The 17892-nt window shown below is 44.6% G+C and overlaps 1 protein-coding gene across 2 annotated transcripts in view; it reads right to left on the bottom strand.

Moving 5' to 3' along the window:
- prag1 (PEAK1 related, kinase-activating pseudokinase 1) overlaps positions 1-17892 on the bottom strand; it is a 53522-nt gene that overhangs the window by 17647 nt on the left and 17983 nt on the right. For both annotated transcript variants that reach the window (XM_074618278.1, XM_074618279.1), the window contains exons 4-5: positions 15442-15587; positions 11004-11770 (exon numbers count right to left, since the gene is read on the bottom strand). In XM_074618278.1, the coding sequence (XP_074474379.1) occupies positions 11004-11770; positions 15442-15587 (913 nt within the window). The remainder of the gene's footprint in view (positions 1-11003; positions 11771-15441; positions 15588-17892) is intronic.

Consider the following 17892-nt stretch of genomic DNA (forward strand, 5'->3'; position numbering starts at 1 on the left):
TCATTACATTTTAGTATACTAGTAAGCACATAACATCAACACACACAACCATCCACTTCGAAGCTGGAGTCGTTGGCATTAATTAATCTGGAAAAAAAAAAAAATGTTGAGTGACTACACAGACTCTCTATCGAAGCTGGAGGGCGCCGCTGCTGAGGCACCAGGCCTCCAATTCCCCCCTGGGCCTTCAACAAACCACACTTATGACTCTCCAAATGAGACACCAACCCACCATATGAGTGAGGGGGCAACAGCTGACAACAACACAGCGAGCCGGCAGCAACCAGTGAGGCCGAAACCTACCAAATGGTTCAGCAGGTTCACTGGCACGCAAATGCAGTACCCCACTCAAGGCCATCAGACAGGCAGGCAGCCCACTGACTCAGGACTAGGCTCACAGCTTACCCCACCTCCGATGCTGTCACCTTATACTGAGCACCATCATACTCCTGATCATGTGTGTATACCAGGCTTTGGAGCTCCAATGCAGACACCCTTGCCTCACTTTGCCACCAGCCCAGCCCCGAGACCATGCTACCAGACAGACAGGTCAGATCACAACATACCAAGTGCAACTGGTCCAGTAGCCCAGCTGGCTGCGCAGACAACAGTGGTCTCTGCCCCCCCGTCCCTGCTCCACTACTCCCCCATGAACTTTCCAGCTACCTCCCCTAATCCAACTCAGGTTGTTCAACCTAGCTCCCAGGTCTACACCAGCTATGCACATTCCACTCCTGCGCCTCAGGCCCCCATGCCAAGTTTTCAACCACCACATGCAATGAACATTATGAATAATCCCCCTGCTGTGCAGACCCCCCAAGGCTCAGAGTACGGACCAACCTCCCAGCTGCCTATGTCACCAGCTGTTGTTCACTACTCACAGGACCTGGTCCGTGGCGGAGCGGCCCCTGTGCTCCCATCTGCCACCGGTGCATGGGGCCCCAACACACCGGTGCCCAGCCCCCTGAATGCAACTTATGCAGCCTTCAATCACACAGCGCCTCCCCACGCCCCTGCTCCAGTACACCTATGGATGCCTGCTTCAGACCCACAAGTTAGTATGTATCCAAATGCTCTACCACCACCTGCACCACTACCTCCATACTCCACCCCACAAATGCACCCATATCAGTCCGAGCCACCATTAAAGACTCCTGGCAGGGCCATAGCCAACCCAAACCCTCCCCTGGCTGCCTATGGTGGGTTCATGCAGACTCATCAGGTGAAGAATGTCCAAGTCTTCACTGGTAATGCGGATAGCAAGATGCTCGTGGAGGACTGGATCCGTGATGTGCAGTATCTCCTAGAGGCAATAGAGCTCCCCATGCACCTCCGCTTTTCCACTGTTGTGCGACACCTGAGTGGTGAGGCAAGAAAGTTGGTTCTGAACCTACCTCCCCATGACCAAACCCCTGAGAAGGCTTTCGAGGAACTGAGGGCAGAGTACAGTGATGCACAGGGCTCCCTAGATCCACTGGCCGACTTCTATGAACGCAGCCAGAGGCCAGGAGAGTCTCCGTGCTCTTATGCTATAGCATTGGAGGCAACATTGCGAGCTGTGGAAAGCCAAAGAGGGGGCAAACCTTTCCCTGACCGTGATAATAAACTCACCCGGCAGTTCTTAAGGGGACTTAATGATGAGGAGGTATATGCAAGGATTTCACCAATGAGGCCCAGGTTTTTGAGCTTCCGAGAACTGCAAGCTGAGCTCAGAAATCTAGCAAAAGAAACAAAGAAGTTCCAGTCACAACACAAGGCAAAGAAAACATATGCCCAAGTGCATGTCACATCCGAGTGTGGTACAAATGTAAAGACAGAAAGGACAAAACATACCTCTGAGTTGTCAGAGCTGACAGAGATGGTCAAGAAATTAGCTCTTAGCCAAGAGGAACAGATAGCCAAGTTGTCTAACCTTGAATCGAGAATGGCTGCTTCACCTCCTGTTCCCCCGCCTAGATTTCGGCCATCTCCTGGAACTACAACCCAGAGCTCCAGCGTTACATGCCACCGGTGTGGAAAGCAAGGACATATGGCTCGGGTCTGCAGAGCGATGTTCCTTGAGTCCAGGCCGGCTGGGGCTGGCCAACCGCAGCCTATGACCCCTGCAGAGGGGAACACATCCCACTCAGCTCAGCATTTAAACGACTAGGGTCCATGGTTACCGGGGCAACCATGGGCAAGCAGCAAGACCCCCCACTGCAGATGAGCACAACGCGTGATGGAGGAGAGGACACCCCCTTGGTGGGTCCCAGAAATGAGGGGCAGGTGGAAGTCAATGGAGAAAAGTGCAGGGCTCTCATCGACTCTGGCTCTCAGATAACCAGCATTACCCATGGCTACTGGTGCAACCACCCTGTCCTTCAAAAACAAAAACTACGGTCCTCTAAAATACCAATAGAGGGTGCAGCAGGTCAGTGTATCCTACTATGGTGTCCTGAGCATTAACTTGAAAGTGCTGGGGAAAGAGTTCAAGACTGTGCCGGCTTTTGTTGTCCCTGATTCTGAGTATCGCTCCTCTGTCCCTCTGCTCGTGGGAACTAATGTCATTCGTGCCTCCAAGAGCCACCTCCAGGCAGCTTATGGTCAGCAATTTCTTCATCAAGTGAAAGAAAACCATCCAGAGTGGTACACCGCTCTACTTGAAATTGGGAGCACAGAACAAAGTGAGATGGATGATATGGTGGGTCCTGCTGTATACACTGGCCGGAAAATACGCATTCCTGCAGGAAAAGAGATGGATCTAAGGTGTAAGATCAAAGAAGGCCCACAAAGAAAGACCTATACAACGCTGATAGAAGGCCACCCCTCCCTGCAGCTTCCACAAGACCTCTTGGTGGCAAAAGTTCTGGCTGATGTAAAGCGGGGCTGTGCCCCTGTCAGAGTGATGAACCTGTCCCAGCACACTATTATAATCAAGCCACACACTCACCTGGCCAATGCTTTCCTTGTTGAAAATGTTGTGGAGTTTCCAGACAAAACGCAGGGAGGACAGCACAATGATGGGAGTGAAGAGACATGCTTCAGTCTGGATCAAGTGGTGGCAGGCGGGGTGGACTTAAGTGAAGCAGCAGTGGAGAATGAGCACCAACACTCTCTCCTCCAAGAGCTTGTGGGAAGGAACACAAGTGTGTTCTCCCAGTATCCCATGGACCATGGCCACACAAAAACAGTGACACATGACATTCCACTGGTGGACTCTAAGCCCTTTCGGCTGCCATATCGCAGGATTCCTCCATCGCAGTGGCAGGACGTGAGGAAGCTGTTGACGGAGATGGAGACAGCTGGAGTCATCAGGCCTAGTAAGAGCCCGTATGCTTCACCAGTAGTGATCGTAACCAAGAAGGACGGTTCACTAAGGTTATGCATCGACTACAGAAAGCTGAACTCCTGCAGCACAAGAGACGCATTCCCCCTGCCCAGAATAGAGGAGGCCCTTGAAGCTCTTGGGCAAGCAAAATACTTCTCCACACTGGACCTCACGTCTGGTTACTGGCAGGTGGAAGTGGCGGAGCACGACAAACACAAGACCGCGTTCAGCACTCCCATGGGGCTGTTCGAGGCCAACAGAATGCCCTTCGGTCTGCAAAACGCTCCATCCACCTTTCAGAGACTCATGACCTGCTGCTTTGGGGATATGAATTTCACCCATCTCCTGATTTATCTGGACGATCTCATCATTTTCTCCAAAACTTTTGATGAGCATGTGGAGAGGTTGCAGCTCGTGTTTGATCGGCTTAAGGAGCATGGCCTGAAGTTAAAGCCCTCCAAGTGCCAGCTCGTGAGAAAAGAGGTGCACTATCTGGGCCATGTGGTGTCCGCAAAGGGGATCAGGACAGACCCTGAGAAGATCAGCAGAGTAAAGGATTGGGCGAGGCCTACAAATCGGAAGGAAGTGCTGCGGTTCTTGGGATTCGCTGGATATTACAGGCGGTACGTCAGAGACTACTCCGCCTTAGCTGCTCCCTTGTACCGCCTCACCTCTGGTGACCCCAGAAAGAAAAAGAAAGGGGGAAGGAAAAACCCGGGTCCCGACCCACCCTTTTTGTGGACTAATGAGAGTGAACAGGCCTTTCAGTCCCTCAAAGAAAAGCTGACGACTGCTCCAGTGCTGGGCTATCCAGATTACAGCCTGCCTTTTGTGCTCCAGACTGATGCCTCAGGAGAGGGGCTTGGCGCCGTCTTGGTTCAAGTCCAAGCTGGAGAAGAGAGGGTCATAGCCTACGCCAGCAGAGGATTGAGCCCAGCTGAGACGAGGTATCCTGCACACAAACTCGAGTTCCTCGCTCTCAAGTGGGCAGTGACGGATAAGTTCTATGACCATCTCTATGGGCGTAAATTCTCAGTGCTGACGGACAATAACCCCCTTAAATATGTGATGTCCTCAGCGAAGCTGGATGCCACAGGCCAGCGGTGGGTGTCTCGGCTGTCTACGTTTGACTTTGACATCCAGTATCGAAGGGGAAAGAGTAATGCAAATGCCGATGCCCTCTCACGTATGTCAAACCAGGAGGTCACCCAGGTCCTGCAAACCTGCCCTCAGCGTGTGAGGGCCAGTGAAAAGGGGCATGAGGACAAACAGCCCACCCCAGAACAGGAAAGCTTCCCAGGCGTGAACAGTGCGGCCTCCGAGGAACCTGAACCACAAGAACCTCGATTGCTCAGGTCAAGTGAGCCCTACAGAGATGTCGGGACGGAGTCCCTGCCTGCCATGACAAAACAAGAGCTCCGGGCAGGGCAGAAGGAGGATCCGGTCATCGGCCCTGTCTTGCACTTTAAAAGCCTGAACCAAAAACCAAGCCGTGGTGAGAGGATCAGTAGTGGCGAGCAAGTACGGCTTCTCTTAAAGGAGTGGAGGAGGTTAGTGATAAGGGATGGTGTCATGTACCGCCGCATCCAAGATGGCCAAAGGGGAGTAGTGGAGCAGTTAGTATTGCCAGTGAAGCTGCATACATCAGTCAAGACTGCTCTCCATGATGACTCAGGGCACCTAGGATTGGAGAGAACACTGCAGATGATAAGGGAGAGATTTTATTGGCCGAGGATGTTCCAGGAAATCAAAGCTTGGTGCGAGCAGTGTGAGAGGTGCTGCCTCAGAAAGACCCCAACTGCAGGCCTCAGGGCTCCTCTGGTCAGTATTCACAGCAGTGCCCCCATGGAGCTCGTGTGTGTTGACTTTTTGACCCTGGAGAAATCAAAGGGTGGCATAGAAAATGTTCTCATTGTTACAGACCACTTCTCCCGCTACGCCCAAGCCTACCCCACTAAAGACCAAAAGGCCTGCACAGTGGCTAAGGTACTGTGGAAAAACTTTTTCTGTCGCTTTGGCTTTCCAGCGAAATTGCATGCAGACCAAGGGCTCAATTTCGAAAGTGCAATAGTGAAGGAGCTGTGTAAGTGCACTGGCATCACTAAGACCCACACAACCCCCTACCACCCCCAGGGCAACGGGACAACCGAAAGGTTCAACCGGACCCTCATGAACATGCTGGGGACATTAGAGCCTCATTTGAAGCCACGCTGGCATGAATACGTGGATGCAATGACGCATGCCTACAACTGCACACGACATGACTCAACTGGATACACCCCATACTACCTTATGTTTGGTAGACATCCCAGGCTCCCAGTCGACCTGATCTTTGGGCTTCCTACCACCAGTGAGTCATGTGAGTACAGCGAGTATGTCCAAACTCTGCACGACTGCCTGTCGCAGGCCTATGCCCAGGCCAATCAGACTTCTCAACATGCTAAGGGGCAACAGAAAAAATACTACGACCAAAAAGCAAAAAGTCAAGTCTTCAGCCCAGGGGACAGAGTCCTGATCAAAGTATGTCATGTGGAGGGGAGGCAGAAACTGGGAGACAGATGGGAGTCGCGCCCATACATTGTGGTGAAGAAGCAACCCAGCATACCTGTGTACGTGGTACGATCAGAGGATGGCGGAAGAGAAAAAGTGGTCCACCGCAACCTCCTTACACAGTGTATGTTTCTACCAGTGGAACAGGCCGATGAAGCGATCAGAGAGGAGAGTGAGTCAGATACAGCAGAGGACGGGGAAATGGACGACACAGAGGAGATTGTGGAGAGAGTCCTACCTGAGACAACAACTGGGCAGGATGAACACACAAGACTGGATGAAGTGGATGTAGAGACAGGACAAATGAGTGAAGGAGGGGAGGAAAATGTCAGTGGTGCCAACTCACCTCACAGGCCCAGTTCTCCAAGGAGAAACCCGTTGAGAAGTCGACGTCCCCCAAAGAGACTATCCTATGAGTCACAAGTTGTGACATCGGAAGAGGACCAGCAGAAGATAGAAAGGGGGTGGAAGTTGTGGCAAAAGGCCAAAGCAAGACGAGCAGCAGGACATATGTAACACGACAAAGCTAGTACATCCACCTTGATAAAACACACACAGTCGCTATGCAACACAGTCATTCATTCATCATATTTGTTATTCTGTTCAAGTTTTCTTTGTTTGGTGGGTGTTCTTTGTTTTATTTTGTTTGGTCTGATGGCTGGGACGCCATCAATTAAAGAGGGGGTAGATGTAAGGCAGTAGCCTAGATCAGCCACCAGGTGTCGCTGGTGCGCTGTGATTCCCATCCAGAATTGCGCAATAGACATGTTTGTCCCTTACAGGACACCGTAGTCAAAAGTTACGTGGGGACGCCATCTTTTTTCCTGTTTACTTTTCTTTATTACTTCGTAAGGTAAGCATGGCGGCCCGCATCATAGTACAATATATTAATTAAAAACACCCTTCCTGTTCATCTTTTTCTACTAAATTTATAATTGAGATGTTGCCTTTCACCTATTATTATTATAGATATGTTTTATATGTAAATAGTGGCCGTAATGTTGGCATTTTACCGTGCAGAGCAGAGCAGCCGCTCTAATACAGGCGGGAGAATTAGCCTGTTCACTTATTGTTTGCTAGCTGTCTTGTTGTTGTTTCATTTAAATTATTTTCATGTGAGATTTTACGTTAAAAGTGCCTTATATCATTTTATGTGTTGTAATTTACTTCCATGATAGTGTTTAGTGTTTATTTTTGTACTAGAATATATGTTTTCATGGAGTTTATACTTTTCTTTATTACTTCGTAAGGTTGTGGACGAACAATGAGATGACAGCAGATGTTGTGGACAAATAAAGTCTTCCCGGTCTCAACCACAATCAAAAAGACTGTGCCGGTGTTTCCCTTAATCTGCACCACACCCCATAACACAACTATAAAACACAACGCAGAGTCCCAGGGTGTGCAGAGAGGCTCCAGCACGTGGGTTACATAAGCAACTGTAATGCTTTAACCGTCCAGTCTGTATGGTTAGTGAAGAACGGAACAGATTGAAACACTAGGGATGCTCATTTCCTTTACCGATTATTAACCGCTAACCGACAAGATTTTTGCCTCACATGCAGCTGCAGCGTATGAGCACAACAGACAATCCCCAGTTCACCCGCACGGGAGCGTATGCTGCGTTCACTGTCCCCAGTTCACCGTCCGGGAGCGTATGCTGCGTTCACTGTCCCCAGTTCACCGTCCGGGAGCGTTAACTTAGCAGCTACGATGCTGCGTATAGTGTCGAGGACATGCAGCCACTTTCCCAGTATCAGTCTCCACCGCACATTTAGTTTAGTTTGGCAGGTTGTCAGCTGTGTGTCTGCCCAGTGTAACGACACTCTGTCTGCCCGGATTAACGGTAGCGATTGTCCGACAGTGTGTGTGTTTGTGCTACTTTAGCATCTGTAGCTCTGCTGGTAGCTTCGTGCTCCCCGTTGTCGGTGATGTTCTAGCTGTGAACGTAGCTGTAGCAGACAGTGTGTGTACCATTTATTTGTCGGTGAATAAATGCTATGAGGCTACAACTCCTCCGCTCAAGCGAGCTATAGACGAGAGCCAACTTCCTGTACCTGTAACGCCGGCTCAGACTCTCTTAAGGTGGACTCTTAAGGTGGACCAGCTTTTCTCCTTTAAGTGACAAGTTTTTCTCAGCTTTTTAATTCATTAATAACATTTCTTTTAACCGTTTTAACAGATAGCGTTAATCGGTTAAAATGCTTAATGCCGGTTAACGGTTAAACGGTTAATTATTAACATCCCTAATCTGTACAATACAAAAACTTCTTCACAGTAAGAAGAGACAGAACCTACACTACTTTACAATCCCAGTAAAAATCAATCCAACATTTAAAGGTGCTATTGATAGCATTGATAGCTTTCAGCCACTAGATGTCACACCTTGTTAGAAGAGGGAACTAAGCGTCAGATATCTTCCACAGAGATAAACAAAACATTCATTTTGGACCCGCCAACAGTTTTAAAATTATTAATTATAAATCATAATATTTTTTTTTACCTCCACCAAGGCCAAAGGCCACCTGAAGGAGGTTATGTTTTCACAGGCGTTGGTTTGTTTGTCCGTTTGGAGGATTACTCCAAAGGCCCGTTATGGATTTGAATTAAATGTTTGTGAGGGGTGGGGTGTGGCACAATGAACAATCCATTAGATTTTGGTGGCGATCCGGATCATGATCCAGCTTCGGGAATTTTTTTTAATAACTCCGCTCAGCCTGTGCATTAACACCACAGGCTTTAAGACATGCGCAGTATAACTGATGACGCGTTCATGAAACCTGCCTTGACGGAGGTCTGCGTTCTCTGAGTGCACTTCTAGTAGGAAAAGCAATACTTTTCTTCAGCACCTTTCTAAAAGCTCTGTGGATGTATTATTTATTATTATTTATTTATATATATTAGGGGTGGATCGGTTCACAAAATTCACGGTTGGGTTCATATCACGGTTTTCGGTTCAGTTCAGTACATTTATGTTACAGCGAGGAGGTCATGTTCTGATTTCAACATGCTTTTCATTTATTTGGCAAAAAAAAGTGAACTAATGTTTGCCTTAAGAAAAGTACGTCTTACATAAGGAACATAAATACTTCTTCATTGTCAAATCTTAACTGAAAGAATAGGTCTTCTACAGTAATGAGTGCAAAAAAAAAAATGCAGCTTTGTTATTTTAATATAAATATGATGTAATTATAAACTAAGGCCATACATTGAAGCATAAGATCGACCAGAACTATACTAAAAAAAATTTAGAGCTTTTTATCTCCCACTCATTCAACAGTGGCTCATTGGTCATAATTCTTACTATAATAGTTAAGGCACTCAAATACTGACATATTGTCAATAAGAAAAAATAAATTACAAAAATGAAATCACAAATGTCTGTAATGTAAATGTAATGTTCCATCTAAAGGCTGTTGGTAAATCCTCAACTGCTGCTTATGCTAGTTTATAGTTTCTACAGGGCCGGCACAAGAGACTGACGTTCACACGTGAAGGCTCACACACTTTGACCATATGCTTTCATTATGTATTGCATACATTGCACTGTATATGCAGTGATAAACACTCTTATAGCATTAGATATTATTAATTCTGTATTGTTTATGATGGAGTATGGTCGTATATACAGCGATAAACACTCTTATAGCATTAAATATTATTAATTCTGTATTGTTTATGATGGAGTGAGGTCGTATATGCAGCGATAAACACTCTTATAGCATTAGATATTATTAATTCTGTATTGTTTATGATGGAGTGTGGTCGTATATGCAGCAATAAACACTCTTATAGCATCAGATATAACTTTGTCACAGTGTGAATCTGCAGTGGGAGGCTGTCTGAACGCTGTGGGGGAACGGACTCTCCGTCCAGTCTGCTTTTGTTTCGCTCCGCTGATCGACACATCCGGGTGATGCCGTCGTAATTAAATGTTTCAAGTGTCCTCATATAAACCTGACTTCAGTTGAACAGTGTCGGCGTTCAGTTTGACCAAAATCGTTGTCAGTTTAGCTCGACTATCATGAGCTACTGGGCACTACAGCGCTGTTACAGTTCCTGGTGCGCTGCCAAAACTTTCCGGGTAAAACTCACGCTCCAGAGTTTCTGTTCCACGTGTGCAACTAGTAGACATAAACAGCTGTTTGGGTAACGGCGAACTGAAAGGATGTCACAGACCGAACCGTTCCACCCCTAATATATATATAAAAATATTATATAGATATCTATATCTATATATAGATATAGATATATATAGATATATATATATTATTTTTTAATTATTCGTCTACACAAAAATGTTATCAAGAAGACCTTTTTAAATGGTATATAACTGATAACTGAAGATGCAAATATATGGACATAATTCTGTTCCGCAAGCATTAAAGTTAAAATCCTCAAGATTTTCTTGAAGTAAAATTGGGTTTTTAATAGTATTTATTTGAGCAATATTTCCTTGTTAGTGGCGGAGTCAACCATTCCCGCTTGGAATACAAATTGCCTACCTGTGCACGAGGGATTGACAGGAAACGATGCATTTTATCTTATTGCTATCAGCCACTGTTTACTGTTCACTCTCCTAATGCCATATCAGAGCTGTTAATTAATGTAAACCAAACATTCCCATTTGCTGCTGCTTCACATTAAAGTCTACAAAAGGCTTTTAATGTGAAGCAGTCACAGGAAATACAGTATATTAGTCACCGAGGTCAGCGCTGACCACGATGCGTCTTCAAAACAAGACTTTTTTTTTTTTTACAGTGGATCAACAAGATGACTCATTTTTCTGTGCTCTGCTGGTGTGTGGAAAACTACTCAGTTGTTCATGGCATGATGGAAAAAGGCTTATTGATGGATATCTTAATTCAAACTAAATTAGGTTATTAGGATGTACTTTAACAAGGTCGGAGTTATTCATCATTACATTAATTATTAATTCTGTGTTATTATAAAAGATATAGATACTGTATTTTTGGCAACGGCTGCTAGGGGGTTCAGTGAGCCGCCTGAACCAAACCAAACTGCTCCTATGGTGTGAAGCTGGGATATTTCCTCAGATGGTTATCGTACCTTGAAAATCTTACACCATTACAACCCTATTAAGAAATACACTATATCAAATACTTGGAAGATATTTAGGGATTACCTTTACAGCGTAGGAGTTGTTGGGGTCTGAGGCGCAGGCAGCAGAGTAGTACACAGCATCTCCTGAGTTACAGCTCGGCTTGTTGGAGGTGAGCCTGAACAGAGACCAGTTGCTCTCCTCAAACCTAAGTGGGTTCCTCTGGGAGCGAGTGAAGTGATCCTCACATTTTAGAGCCAGACGCCGCAGAGACTCGGCGTACAGGCCTCCCAGTTTGGAGTACACTCCCTCCCTGCTGTCTATGTTGCTCAAAAGGGTCTGGAGCTGCAGACTGGAGCCCAAATTAGGTGCAGAACCTGGCTCTGAGGCTGAGAAGGGCATGCTGAGTTGGGGGGAAGAGGAGCACGTGGCGCTGCTTCGGCAGTGGACGCCCAGACGCCCGTGAGTCTTCAGTGGCTCATCCAGTGTCCGAGACCTCGAGGGTCGGCTTAGCGGGGCATGGCAACGCTCCAGAGACTCGTTGGAAGAGAAAATGGGTCGCAGGTCAACAGGGCTGGACGGTAAACTGGACCTGGAGCCGACATCAGCAGGTCGACACACGTTGCTCTCAGAGCCAGTGAATGGGAGGCGTGGGTAAGCTCGCACAAAGGGTCTTCCAATCCCGCTATCGGGAGCCGACACGGTGCGGTTGACCATTTTTTTCTCTGGAAGTGGAGGTGGCTGGTTACTAAAGCTGTTAAAGGCGGGCGGGTGAGGAGACCCTGGAGCTGAGGCCACTGGACTTCTGGAAAATGGAGAGGAACAAGATATCCGTGTAGCATCCCGAGAACCTAAGAAGACAAGTAGAAAAGACTTTAGCAGGTCTGCTTAAAATGAAAGGAAGTGTGCTGCCTATATAAATAAAGGTGTAGTGAAAGGAATGAAAATACTCCAGTTGACAAACAAAGCACAATTCACATTTCCCAGGATATACAGTATATATACTGTAGGTTGTTAAAGGAATACTTCAACATTTGGGGAAATATGCTAATTCGCTCTCTTACTGAGATGATTGATACCACTTACATGTCCGTACACCAAATATGAAGCTACAACCAGCAACCAGATAGCTTAGCTTAGCTTAGCTTAGTTTAGCTTAGCAAAGTATAAGGGCATATAAATGGAGGGAAACAGCCAGCCTGGCTCCTACTACCACCTTTTTATACAGCTTAATAAGAGATAAGATAAGATAAGATATTCCTTTATTAGTCCCACAGTGGGGACATTTGCATTAGCATGAAACCAGATAGAATGGTTGAAATAGCTGGAGCGTTAGAGGTGCTGGTAGGCAGGTTTTGCTACCTTTGGACAGAACCAGGCTAACTTCCCAGTCTTTATGCTAAGCTAAGCTAACCAGCTGTAGCTTCTATGGATGTCACGATAGCCGATACTTAAGTATCAAGTCAATGCCAAAATTGTGAAACCGTGATGGTACTGGTTTTTCTACAGTAGCGTAGGTACTGACCGGGCTCGAGAGTAAAGGCATCCCGGGGAAGATAGATAAGATAGAGCTAGTTAACATTAGCGGTTAGCCAACGGTAAGCAGCAAAGTCCTGCAGGGAATGATGACCTGTTTAACTTCCTAACAAAGACCAGAATGCAAACGGTAATAGAGGGATTTTAAAGTAGGTTGAAGTACAGGAGATTTATTGTTTTACTTTTGTTTTTTGGAATTGGTTTTGACAATCGTGGAATTTCACTGGTATCGACTACTAGGCCCACCGTCAGGCGGGGGCTCAGGGTACATTGAATAAGCGTGCATTTATACACTAGAAGTGCACTTGGAGAGCGCAGACCTCCACCAAGGCAGGTTTCATGTACGTCGCTGCCTCCCCCTGGATCACAACCAAAATCTAATGGATTGTTCATTGTGCCACAACCTACCCCTCCAAGAAATTTCATTCAAATCCATTGCGGACATTTGGAGTAATCCTTCTAAAGGACAAACCAACAAACCAGCAAACAAACCAACGGCTGTGAAAACATAACCTCCTTCCTAGGCCTTTGGCCTTGGCAGAGGTAATTAACCATCATTGTGGCATGTCTTGATAAACTTTACAGTGAAGGTGTCAATAAATAAATACTAAATAACGTTTCTAAATTAGAAAAGTTCTGATCAGTCAGAAATAGGTGTGGTTTTAAATATGAATAACTATTACAGACTGTGGGCTGAAACACACTAGAAGCCTGATTCTCCTTTACAATAATTCACTACATGTTTACAATCAAGCAGGCTCACTCATTAAAATACACAATTAAGATCAGTGTTTAGGATTTATGAGCATTACAATGTACCAGAGGTCACCGAGGGGGCATGCCCCCGAACCCCGCTAGCTGGCTACTCCATATCTTTGAGGAAAGCCCTGATCGGGGGCTCAACAAAATAAAAGCCAGGTTACAGAGAGATCAAGAGAGTGAAAGGATCAGAGAGGCGATGACCAAATTTCTGGAGAAGCAGCAGGTATGACAGGTGAAGCCGGACATACAAAGATGAGGAGCTAGGCTGACTATTAACCTGCTGTAGTGGGCTCAGTTTTGAAGCTAGAGTGAAGATACTGTGAAGATACTAGTATCATTATGAAACTGGGCGACTTGGAGTCGGGGTGGATGAGGGGCCCAATTTGGAAAGTCTGTCCCCCTGCCCATAATTCCTAATGGCTGGCCTGTCGACTACTACATTTCTGGTATTGTGACATCCCTGTAGCTTCATATTGAACAGACCGATGAGAGAGTGGCATTGAAATTTCATATAAAAAACAAATATGTAATTCCCAAACTATCCTTTCAATAGAATTAACAGACAGATGTCGACTTGGGCACACAGACACAAACATATCTTTTCACTGGATTCCCACAATATATCCTTAGCTTCTCAGTGTTGTTGTGAGTTCAGTTCCTATAACCTCACAGTACTCACAGACTCCCATATTACTGGGTGGCGGCTGTGACTTTGATTTATTCACTACACCCCTTCTGTCACTGCCTACTGCTCAGACTGCACACAAACACATACTGTACCTCATGTCCTCAAAAGAGCTGGAAATTTCCACAATCCATGATTCAAGCTGACACTAAAAACATCTTCCATCCAATTATGATCCATTTGTCAATTAAAGACTTAAAGTTGGAACTTCACATTACACTAGAGGAGACAGATACTGAGATAATTGTGTGGTACAGTCTTCAATAACTGCTTTCACAGAGGGGGAAGACTGTAAAGATAAAAAAGTACTCTGTAGGATGTAGCCAAGCCCTTTTTCCCTCGTTATCAGAGTCCATAATTATCTCTTCAAACAGCGTTGCCCAGGAAGTTACAGCAATTACAAGCGTCTGCGCCACAGAGGATATGTGAAGGATGACAATCATTTCTATACCATGGATCTATGCCACTCATTCAGAGCCATGTCTCAGGTTTAATGATTGTAGAAATCTTGAACTTGCTTCATGAAAATGAACACCGGGTCAACAACGGTATACGGTAAGTGCACTTCACAAAAGAGGAAGAGATGAGCTGACAGACTGCTGCTGTAAAACCTTTCCTCTTTTCACTGTTGTTGCACAGTTTCACTCTGGACAAAGTGCATCTTCATAGTTAAACATGATGAAACAGCGTCTGAACAGCAAGACAACTGACATGCAGGCAAACTTACATCATATGGCAAGCTGTTTTACCATTTAATCAAACCACATTTCTATCTGTAATTACATTTTAGATATCCATAAAAGCATTTCTCCTTGTCAAAGTTGTATTCTCACTAGTGAGATGAATGGTAATTAAAGATATCCACAGCAACATTGTAACTTGTAAAAATTGTGTTTCAAGATATTTACAACGTTAATTGTACTAGTCAAAACTAAATTTAAGATATCTTTAAATCCTTAAAAGTATACGTGGTCATTACATATTACACATTTTTAGGGCTGTCAAAGTTAACGCCATAATAACGCGTTAACACAAATTTGTTTTATCGCCACTAATTTCTTTAAGGCATTAACGCTGTTTGCAATTTTTAGGTTGTAGCTGAGTTCAGCTGAGCTCAGTTAAAGGTAGAGTGAAGATACTGGTATCATATGAAAATAAAAAACCTGATGAATCCATTGGTACCAACTATGTCATACTAGCTTGTTGGAAAGGAGACTAAATAATGTTCCAAACTTTCACAAAATTTTGATGAGGAAAAACTGGCATGGCCATTCTTAAAGGGGTCCCTTGACCTGCCCACTTTATGATAATCTCATGTAGTTTTGTCCATCTTCTTCAATATCCACAACGTCTTCCAAAGAAAAATGACATTACCACTGCCATACATGTGTATTGGGATTTAAAAGGATATCTTAAATTAAAATTATGAGGACTAACAATTGGATTGTAGATATCTGAAATGTGAGTTTTTCCTAGTGAGAATTATATTGCAGATATCCAGAATGTTTAATCAAGATATCAAAAATGAGTGTTACCTACCAGTGTCCCCAGTCAGGTTGTCAGTGGAGGAAGTGGAGAGGCTGGTGCTGCCCAGGCCCCGCAGAGATGAAGTAGGACTCTCTACTGACCCTTGTTGGCTGCAGCGATCCAGCTCCATGTTGCTGCCACTCATCTTACTACACACTCTGATGGAGAAGACAACAGAGACGGGGGAAGTGAATGTGAGGATACAAACATGCATTCAAACCAGATTTTGAGTATATTTTTTTTCTGTGTCTGCATTGCTGACATCATTTCCAAACATCAGCCTAGCCAAGTGTAGCATCCGCTAGCAGTTAGTCTGTAGCTTTTCTGTTCCTAAATGTGGAAGCACTCCACTTCCTCTTGATGTTTTCTTATCTGCACTATGTATTACTAAAGAGTCCAGTGAAAGAGCACACCGCTTCATTTGAAATGACGAACAAGTACCGTCAGGAGTAGTTTCACTTCCTTGTTCGAGAGACACACTTCCTGATTCTGAGATGATTTCAAACTGCAATAAACAAGCCTCACTAAAAATACTAAATACAATCCTCTGGCATGTTATGAGTCTATCTATTTAGATATAGCAGTTTGGCTTGTTTCTTATATTGGCTTCCCTTCTTAAGACTTTTGCTGAACACTGTGGCCACAAGTGGCAATTGCAGGATAATGGCACATTGGATTTCCCTACATTTCCCAAGATTCCCTTGAGTCAGTTGCTTTAAAGGGGAACTTCTCTGTCGTCTGTTTACTAGTCTTGAAGTCAGCAAACTGACTTTAATGTCAGTTACACTGCTAAATCTATCTACAGTTTTCTAACATTAGCCACTGTTGCCATTTAGTCATAGCAGACTAAGTAAAGCTGTAGCAGCAGGGCTCCCTGATGGCCTATGGGTGGCCCTGGTGGCCACCTTTGTTGCATGTCATTTCCCCTCCCTCTCTCCCCTTGTCGCTTTACTACAGACTATAGATAAAGGCATAAAATACCACAGACATATGTTTTAAAGCTGTGTGTATTGTCTAAGTGTATTGAATTGAGAGAGTGAAGAGTGCATTTTATTGCTTATAATAATAATAATATATTAAACTTATATAGCGCTTTTTAAGGATCTCAAAGATTGTGTTATTTCTACTTTCAAAAGTTACATAACTTTGCTTTATATCTTTTTACTTGCTAGAAAGAAGCATTGCATTCTTCTTGTTCAGTTTGACTACCATGATGGCCACTTACAGTATAATACCAATGCAAACTGTGCATGAGCAGACTAATCAAGGTGACCAATTAGGTCGAGTGACAGTAATTCACTTGTCTCATTATACCCACTAATGGCTCAGGGAAGCAGTGTCCCATCCCATCCTTTCATCCTCTCTTTCCTCTCTTCCATCACAAAATGACTCCTCTATCCATTTATCTGCTGGCCCCCGACTTCAATTACACCATAAATCAGTAGAACAAACAGATGAGGAGGAGAAAAGGAGAGGAGCACAGGGGGGAGACAAAGGGTTAGGTATTCTCTGTGGGCAGTTAGCTAAAGAATCCGCTATCATTTTACAGACAAAAGGACGGTGATGAAAGGCAGTGGAAACGCTGAGGCAGGAGGAGAAATGGTAATGGGTCTATGTGCATGTGTGCACCTGTGCATGTCTCACTCTAGATCTCTCAGATTTGTATCCAAAACATGAGCTTTTCCTCGGTGAAAGAATGTCATTGCTTCTGTCCTGCGGGACGATGTGCATGGATGAATAAGAATCTGAGCAAGGGTATGCGAAAAAGACCTTGACTCAAATTAGGACAGCGTCTAAGAATATACAAGCATTTAGGGGCTGTAGCTAACAATTGTTTTCATTATATTATCGGATGATTATTTTCTTGATTGTCTGATTAATTGTTTGATCTAGAAAATGTCCGAAAAATCAGCCCACGGTGATGTCTTCAAATGTCTGATGAACGATTCAAAACTAGATGTGCAACCATTAGTTGATTAGTTGTCAAAGAAAACACAGTGTAAATTCTCTGATTCCAGCTTCTTCAATGTGAATATGTTCTGGTTTCTTTCCTCCTCGATGACAGTAAACTGAATATCTTTGAGTTGTGGAAAAAACAAGACATTGGAGGACGTCTCCTTGGGCTTTGAGAAACACTTAGACATTTTTCACCATTTGAATGACTTAATTACATAATTAATCAACAATGAAAATAGTCGTTAGGTGCAGCCCTATTCAAAACTCAAATCAATTTATATTCTCTTTATTTTAACGTCAGACAAGGAATTATTACCATAATATTTGCAATTAATATCTGTTGACTGACTAATTGACCAATTATTTCAGCACTCCAATCACTTATCTCCAACCTGAGAGACAGCATCAAAATGAATAAGGATTTTAACGGCACTCAAATTTCCAAAATCATGTCATCATGACACAAAAAAGCACCATTCATCAGGATTTTATCACTCTATTTGGAAT

This window comes from Sebastes fasciatus, chromosome 19 (genome assembly GCF_043250625.1).
Source record: "Sebastes fasciatus isolate fSebFas1 chromosome 19, fSebFas1.pri, whole genome shotgun sequence".
NCBI classification, from domain to species: domain Eukaryota; kingdom Metazoa; phylum Chordata; class Actinopteri; order Perciformes; family Sebastidae; genus Sebastes; species Sebastes fasciatus.